General features: G+C 44.4%; 1 protein-coding gene across 1 annotated transcript in view; it reads left to right on the top strand.

Moving 5' to 3' along the window:
- Positions 1-475: 475 nt before the first annotated feature.
- map7d2b (MAP7 domain containing 2b) overlaps positions 476-9,332 on the top strand; it is a 25,989-nt gene continuing 17,132 nt past the window's right edge. The window contains exons 1-3 of the mRNA XM_076291409.1: positions 476-500; positions 1,844-2,007; positions 8,860-9,067. Of these exons, the coding sequence (XP_076147524.1) occupies positions 476-500; positions 1,844-2,007; positions 8,860-9,067 (397 nt within the window). The remainder of the gene's footprint in view (positions 501-1,843; positions 2,008-8,859; positions 9,068-9,332) is intronic.

Here is a 9,332-nt window from a genome sequence, read left to right as displayed (position 1 = left end):
CAGGCTGCTTGAAAATAATCCTTTTTAGCTTTGTGAGTCAAGATACTGTATGTGATGTTTATCACAGATTGGGCCCATGTGTGTTGTGGTCCCCAGTGAGTCCACTATAACCAACTGATAGAAAGTGATGGAGAAACTGAAACACAGCTGCACTGAACTCTGCCGTATGATCTCATAAACTTGAGATGAAGCCAGATTTGGATCTTTGTTCAAAATGGTTTAATGGTTTGTTAAAAATCATGAAAAGAATATTTTTAAAGTTTGGAGAGAAAAAACAGCAAGGTTTGTTTTTCTCAGACTCATTAGCTGTAATGGTATGATTGTGTGACATTAGCACTCCTAAAGTGGTTGGCTGACTTGTCAGAGAGTTGGAATAGTGACACTTGAACATGCAATGTGCCTTCAGGGCATTTTGGTAAAAATATTCAGTATGATAAAAGATAATGTATATATCTGCCCATATTTACATGCATACATGGGTCTGTTCTCGAGCTCCACTGGTAGACAGTAGCATGCTCAAAGTCAAGGTCAAGGCTGCTATTGTTAGTTTGAGAACACATTACCACTGTTTACCCTTAAGGCGTTGTGAGTCATTTTCAATTAAAATGCCCACAAGCAACCAATAAAGTGATTGTAATTTGAATGTGTGTTTATCATAGGCTATGATTAATAAGAACACTTCTGTAATGAGGAGACCTACGGCACACAACACTGTGGCCCTCTCCATCACATGAAATGTAGTACTAGCTAATGTAGCATGCTTCAGCGTGATGTAATGTAGCTACTAGCTAATGTAATATAGCATGCTTCAGCGTGACGTAATGTAGCTACTAGCTAATTTAATATAGCATGCTTCAGCGTGACGTAATGTAGCTACTAGCTAATGTAAAATAGCATGCTTCAGCGTGACGTAATGTAGCTACTAGCTAATGTAATATAGCATGCTTCAGCGTGACGTAATGTAGCTACTAGCTAATCTAATATAGCATGCTTCAGCGTGACCAGAGAATGTCTAATAAGGGGAGAACTGCCACTCTCGGAAAACTTCCGGTTTCTGAACTGGTTGCAGTTCCTTCTGTGGTTCCACATGAGGGCGCTTGTCCACGAGTGCAGAATGCATGGAGGTCTATGGAGCTGTACCCCTCAAAATCCACTTTTCTCGGGATATAATTTTTTTTCAAGTAATTTGAATATTGTATTCGAAAGGGGAGGCAAAGAAAATACACTTGGTGGAGTATTATATTTTTTAAAGTCACTTAATTGTTCTAAAAAGCCTTTCAAATGTGTCAATGACGTCACTCATTAGCACAATGCTAGCGTGTTATGGGCAACAACAACCCAAACTGTAAGAAATCAAAAGGACATAAGTACTCGTTCATTCAACTTTTGACCTATAACCCATGTTGAAGTTATACAAACTACAATCAAATCTGAGATTTGTCAACGACAATCAGGTGAAAGAGACAAATTTAGCCGCCTAGCTCCATTGACTCCCATTCATTCTGCACTCATGGCGATCGCCCCCAGTGGAAATCTGGTGGAACTGCAACCAAAATTCGGTACAATGGGACTAATACGGAGTGGCAAGGCTCTCCGTAGACGGGCTCTGGCGTGACGTAATGTAGCTACTAGCTAATGTAAAATAGCATGCTTTAGCGTGGCGTAATGTAATGCGGATATGATTGTTGTTTTATCACCCAGAGGGAAGAAATACTCTTTTCTGATTGGCTGGTAGGGTGGCTATTAATTCTGTATGGCGGGACCCCTGTGAAGTAGATCTGGTAAAAGGTTTATTCACCGTTCCATACCAATGGTCATTGTTGATTGTTGTGTTGTGGCACAGCGGCGCGTGAGCAGGCGTTGTTGGCGAAGGAGCAGCGAGCGCAGAAGCAGCTGGAGCGCTCGGCAGAGGAGCGAGGCAGGCGTCTGGAGGAACAGAGACAGCGGGAGGTGCTCCGCAGGGCAGCAGTGGACGAGAAGAGGAGGCAGCAGGAGGAGCTGGAGAAGGTCAGGAGACCACAGCACAGCACGCTACACACACACACACACCTACATACACACACACACACACACACACACACACACACCTACATACACACGCACACACACACACACACACACACCTACATACACCTACATATATACACACAGTACATACACCTACATACATACACACGCACACACACACACACACGCACACACACACAAACACACACACACACCTACATACACACACCTACATACATACACACGCACACACACACACACACACGCACACACACACACACACACACACACACACACCTACATACACACACCTACATACACCTACATATATACATACAGTACATACACCTACATATATACACACAGTACATACACCTACATACATACACACACACACACGCACACACACGCACACACACACCTACATACACCTACATATATACACACAGTACATACACCTACATACATACACACGCACACACACACACACACACACACACACACACACACACACACACACCTACATACACACTGACACACACACACACACACACACACACACCTACATACACACACCTACATACATACACACCAGAGGAGGCTCCTTCATTGAGGAAAGGGAGGAACACCCTCCCTAAAATGTCAAAGAAAAATAAAAAATATATAAAGTGAATTACTAATCTGATAAATTACTGTTAATATTACTATTTGTAACACTTTGAATGAACAAAATCGTTCCCCTAGGTCAAAATGCCAACAGCACCCCCTATCGCTATTGAAAATTACTGTATGGAGGAGCTTCCTCCTCAAGCCCCTCATTGAAGTCCATTATAAACGCCTCGGACCCCAGCGGCTCGTGAATCACGTCGTTTTCAATGGCCAAGGGAGGAAGCTCCTCCGTACAGTAATTTTCAATTGCGATAGGGGGTGCTGTTTTTAGCGGCAACGGTTCAAGAACGTTATCTGCAGTCTACGAATCTTATGTTGAAAGGAAAGCTTGTTTGTTGTTTGCTCGTAAAATAAACTGTACAATGGAATCAGAGGACAATCTCAAATCTTTTATACATTCAAATACACTGCGAATACACTGATGTATAATGAATGTTTATCAAAGCAGGAAGACCAGCTCCAAAAAATCATATTCCAAAACAAGATGGTAAGGCTAGTGTAGGCTACTGAATGCTACATAGTCAGACAAATAGGCTACTCATGGCTAACTGGTAACGTTAGCACAGAAAACAATCAGCCATAGCCTACTGCTGGCCTGTCACATACGTGGACAGTTCACTTGGTGATAAAACATTTTTGGATAGTTATGCGTTGTTATAATCATCTAAGTTATGCCTTAACTAAACAATTGTTAAATAAGGTTCTTGTTGTTATGTTCTTGTTTTCACCGTTCTAAATGTATCTTTGGATGGTAACATTGTTAATGAATGTTTCAGACCATGATGCATTCCTTTAATGACGTCTTCAATAACATTTGCCTTTCGAGTATGCTTTCATAAATTCCCACTTAGCTATTACAACCTGTCTTTAAATTATAGGGATTTGGCTTTAAAAACCATAGCATGTTACAAATAACCACATTTAAGGTCTATTTTTAATGGTAAATAGTTACATGGTTTTATAAAACAAGTGTCTATTTTTATTATTATAGACTTTTCTGCCAATGTATTACACTGAGCAAAACCTCCAGACTTTCCGTAATTTTGCACATCTGGAAAACAGTATTTCATAACTAGACCTACATATCTTCCCTGACTTCCCAGACCTAAATTTACATTTATTTACATTTACATTTATTAATTTAGCACTATTATCCAAAGTGACTTATATATTTAAATTATATTACAAAGTCCATTGTGCCCCCCCCCCCCGAGAATGTCAGAACAGCATTTATTGCACAACATTGCCAGTTAAAATGCTACATAGTACATACTGCTGCTATAAATGTGTCTGGGTAGGCGGCCTACATACTCTATTGTTCACATATGCCACCAACACCATCACAACCTCACATTTGCCACTAACGCCAATCAAGCAGACATTCCTTCCTCCGTTATTTTTTTAACCACCAGCCGCCACTGATACACACGCACACACACACACACACACGCACACACACACACACACACACACACACACACACACACCTACATACACCTACATATATACACACAGTACATACACCTACATACATACACACGCACACACACACACACACGCACACACACACAAACACACACACACACCTACATACACACACCTACATACATACACACGCACACACACACACACACACGCACACACACACACACACACACACACACACACCTACATACACACACCTACATACACCTACATATATACATACAGTACATACACCTACATACATACACACGCACACACACACACACACGCACACACACACATACATACACCTACATATATACACACAGTACATACACCTACATACATACACACACACACACGCACACACACGCACACACACACCTACATACACCTACATATATACACACAGTACATACACCTACATACATACACACGCACACACACACACACACACACACACACACACACCTACATACACACTGACACACACACACACACACACACAAACACACACACACACCTACATACACCTACATATATACACACAGTACACACACCTACATACACCTACATACACAAACACACACACATACACCTACAGTACATACACCTACACACACACACACACACACACACCCGAGCGCCGCTCTTGATGCAGGCAGCTCACTGCACCGGGATTAGTGTGTGCTTCACCTCACTGTGTGTTCACTGTGTGCTGTGTGTGTTTCACTAATTCACCGATTGGGTTAAATGCAGAGACCAAATTTCCCTCACGGGATCAAATTAGTATATATATACTTACTTATACACACACACATACACACCTTCAGTACATACATCTACATACACACACACAGACCTACAGTACATACACCTACATACACACACATACACACATACACCCACACACACCTACAGTACACCTACACCTACACCTACATACACAAACATACACCTACTGTACATACAGTACGCACACACACACACACACACACACACGTATGCATGCATGTATCTATGTAAACCCTGCTGGAAAAAAAACAACTAGAAACCAGCTTATGCTGGTTTTAGCTGGTTTTTGCTGGTTTTCGTCCAGCTTTTGCTGGTCTTTGCTGGTGTAGCTGGTTGGGCCACCAGCTGGATATGCTGGTGTGACCATCTGAGGAAGCTGGTCATGCTGGTGTGACCAGCCTGTCGTGTGGGATACAGCTGGTGCAAGATGGTCATGCTGGTGACCAGCCTGTCAAGCTTGACATTGTTGGTGTAAGATGGTCATGCTAGTTTGCTAGAATGACCAACATAAGCTGGCATGGCCAGTTACTGTAACCATTGAGGTGTTTGGCCAGTTGGCCAATTAGCTCATGTAGTGTCATTTTGAATGGCAGTGTTTTGAAATGGCAAACATGTGACTTTATGTCAGATTGTTCTGTCTTTTACAGATAACCGTTTTCACTGCATTTGAAAAGTGCCATTTTGAATTGCAAAATGTGTGTAAAGCTAATGTGTTTAGAGTTTTGGATACTTGAGAAGAGGTTTTGCTCTCTGTGTGTCAGTTTAAATAATTGTGCTTTGCATGTCATTTTAGTGTGTTAGCAATTGGAAAAAACTGTAATCCAGCAGTGTAGACCAGCTAAAATGACCAGCTTGGGGTGGTCCGACAAGCAAAACCAGCTGAATTACCATCGTAAGCTGGGTAAACCAGCTGAAGGTATCTTTTTGCAAGAGTTTTGCTGGTCTAGCAGGTCAACCATCATACAGAGCTCAAACAAGCTGGTTAACAAGCTGGTCAACCAGCAAACCACCTTAAGCTGGTCAGGCTGTTTTTTTCAGCAGGGAAGTAAATGGTGTCTCGCTGTCATATTCATCCACCCATGTCATGTTCATGTTCAGTTTTAGAAATACAAACGTGCGTGGTCCCTCATTGATTCATTGGTCATTTGGCGCTACTGTGTGGAGACCTTGTGTTAACTCATGAATAACTTATGCTGTATATATTGTAGTCAGTCAGATACACGGGCTCTCTTGGCTATAGAATGGTGGATTGTCAGATCATGTGATTTAAAGGAACAAGCCAACTTTTTGAGGAATTACCTTATTTGCTTTCGGCCCTAGAGTTAGATAAGATGATGCATACCCTTCGCATCTTTGTGCGTGCATTAACCCAGTCTGACACAGTTAGAACTAGCTTAGCATAATTCAGTGGAAGTTGGTTAGGCCCACACCAATTAAATTCAATTCAATTCAATTTGAGGGTCCATAGCATATGGAATATTTAAGACATAGGAATAAAAAAAACAGTCTATAGCTCCCTTTTAGCTATGGGCTAGCTATAGGCTAGCTCATTTTTAGGATAATCACTTTGTTCTGAAAGATTTGAATTGCTTGTGTCCCTTAATTCTACAAAATACTACTAAATCTTCTAAATTTCACCACTGTATGCTATGAAATCCTACCTAAGCATTTCAGGACTAAAATGTAGAACAAAAGTCCAAACCCTTAGCAGATCTGCTCATGCATAGAATGTTCCTCTCATTTCCACTCAACATCATGTCTGTGTGGCTATAAAATACCTTTTGTGTGTTTTGTTCATGATGAGTAGGAAATGTGCGTTTTGTTCGTGATGAGTAGGGAAGTCTTTGTTGGACTGAAATGAGGTGGAGTGTCTATTGTAATCGTCTGTTCGTGGAACCTGTCAATGTTCCCTGATGATTTAGAACCCGTCGTGCTAATCTATTTGAGAGATCTGTAAAAAAACAACTCCCTTGTGTTAAGCTATAGAAAACATCTGTTATTGTTCCTTACCTGACTATTTTAGCCAGTAACTGAAAAAGCTGGCATTGTCTTTTCTTGGTGCGTATTGATTGAGAAGCCAACGTTGTATGACCATCCCCCTGTGCTAATGGTTTAATGATCGCTCTCTCACTGGGACGACACAGTGACCCCTATGACACGCACCCTGTGCTGTTCCCGTAATCTCTGATTTGCTCTCAGGAACCAGTCTGGTGACTTATTTCTGTCTGTCCGTCTGAAATTGGATTAGCTGAATATGAATTGATCTGTTTTCTGGATATGGCTAAGTGACAGGCTTTCACTACAACACACACAGCGTTTAGAGCGATATCCTAGTGAGCTCTTTGCTCTGCTGGTTTGTGTCTGTTTCTGCTGACCACGCCTATATATGCCAAGACAGTTCCCTGCGGCTCACTTTGTGTGGAAGAATCAGGTCAAGAAAACGCTCTGTTTTACCCTCTGAATAAGGCCTGCCTGGCTTCACTGTGTCTTTGTTGTGAGCTGAAGTCCCTCGCTGTGAGCTCCGTCCCGGGCCCGGTCTCGCGTGCGCTGTAACGGCACGGGAATGCCCTTGCTCCTGGTTCTGCATTATGTTGCATTGTGCCGCTGTGGAGCCGGCCGGCCACACACGCCTTACCTCAGATGACTCGGCTCTTGGCAGCCTCGTCTGCCTTCCATTGATTCCCCTTCTACTGCAGTGCCTCCCGTCAGAACAAGACACACACACACACACACACACACACACACACACAAGATGAATCAGACCAGCTGTATTTTTGTTTCAAAGTGCTTGTTGCCTTCAGAGGCATTTAAAAAAAAAGGTGTGGTTTCAGCTGTATAAAAAACACATCCAGTCAATTCAGTAGCGACTGAGCAAGTAGGTGAATATATGTGTGTTCAGTTGTACACCATTAGCTCTGCCCTCTTCATGCTAGCATTTTGTTGTTGACATTGTCAGCATTGTGATGATTTATGATGAAAATCATGGCTAAATCATCTCTCATGTTCATGCACGCTGGGTTTACCACTGTCTGTCTCTCGCTCATTAACAGCGGAGAGGTTCATCCTTTGTCCTGGGCGGTTGTGTTGTTGTGCATGTTGCGTTGCTGTGCTGCAGGCACCAGAGGGTTAAACTGATAGAAGAAATCCTATCAGTGAGCTGCTGGAGTCAGTGAGAGGAAACAGCAGTGTATGGGTGGAGGAAAGAGCAGGAGGAGAGCAGAAGGGAGAGAGTGAGAGAGAGGAGAGGAGGGAGAGAGAGAGAGAGAGAGTGAGTGAGTGAGAGAGAGGAGGGGAGGGAGAGAGTGAGTGAGAGAGAGAGTGAGAGAGAGGAGGGGAGGGGGAGGGAGAGAGAGAGAAAGGGAGAGAGTGAGAGAGAGAGGAGGGGAGAGAGAGGAGGGGGGGAGAGAGAGAGAGAAAGGGAGAGGAGGGGAGGGAGGGAAAGAGCAGCGATGATGCCACCGATGTAACCTGTGCCATTACCATAGCTACCCTGTACGTGTTCGTGTGTGTGTGTGTGTGTGCTCACGCCTCATTTGTGTGTCAACCGTCGAGGGGAGGGGGGGGTGGGAGGAGTCACATGTCGCCGCTCTCTCATCTGTCTGGCTGTGTGCTCGCTTAGACAAACCTGGTCGCCTGGGAGAGAGAGAGAGAGAGAGAAAGAGAGAGAGAGAGAGAGAGAGAAATAGAGAGAGGGAGGGAGAGAGGGAGGGAGGGAACGAGAGAGAGAGGAATACAGAGCCAGGAAGACAAGAGAAGGGGCCTTTTTTCAGCTGCTAGTTAACGCACAGAGAGAAGGAGAACCAGGAGGAGAGGCCAACGAGACACTGCGTTAGCGAGGGAGAGGGGAGACGGGGACCAGGCTTAGAGAGAGAGAGAGAGAGAGGGAGAGAAAAGAGAGAGCGCGAGAGAGAGGGAGGGAGAGAAAAAGAGGCGGTCGCCATGGAGCAGGTGGCTCAGTCTCCGCGTCGCCGTAGCGACAGCTCCGTCAAAGAGTCTCTTTTCTTCCCCGTGCTGGAACGCAACGAGCAGGAGCGTCTGGAGGCCTTGCTGCGCCGGTCCATGGAGCGGGGACCGCCGATGGACCAGAGACCCAAGCGCTGGACCTGGGGCGGCCAGCCCGGAGACTGCCAGGGTGAGTGCCTGGGGATGGGGGGGGGGGGGACCCGCGGAGGTGCTGGATGATGAGTGGGTGGGAGAGAGGAGGAGGACGGAGGAGTGATGGCTGGAGGTAACGGAGGGAGGGTGAATGAAATGAATCTGGGTGTGAAGGCTGCATTGCAGGGGGGGGGGGGGGGCTTGTGTCTCTCTCAAAAAAAGTGCATTTGGATGTGGGGATTGAGTCATTGAGGAAGGAGGACATTTGATTAGGGTGTGGGTTCTCTGTGTGTGTCTGCCTG

The sequence above is a fragment of the Alosa pseudoharengus genome, unplaced genomic scaffold, assembly GCF_046254945.1.
Source record: "Alosa pseudoharengus isolate Yale_2024_CS ecotype anadromous, Long Island Sound unplaced genomic scaffold, YU_APseudo_1.1 YU_APseudo_1.1_scf_18, whole genome shotgun sequence".
Taxonomy (NCBI): Eukaryota; Metazoa; Chordata; class Actinopteri; order Clupeiformes; family Clupeidae; genus Alosa; species Alosa pseudoharengus.
Note: the sequence above shows the minus strand (reverse complement) of the source record. Positions and strands in the feature narration are given on the sequence as shown.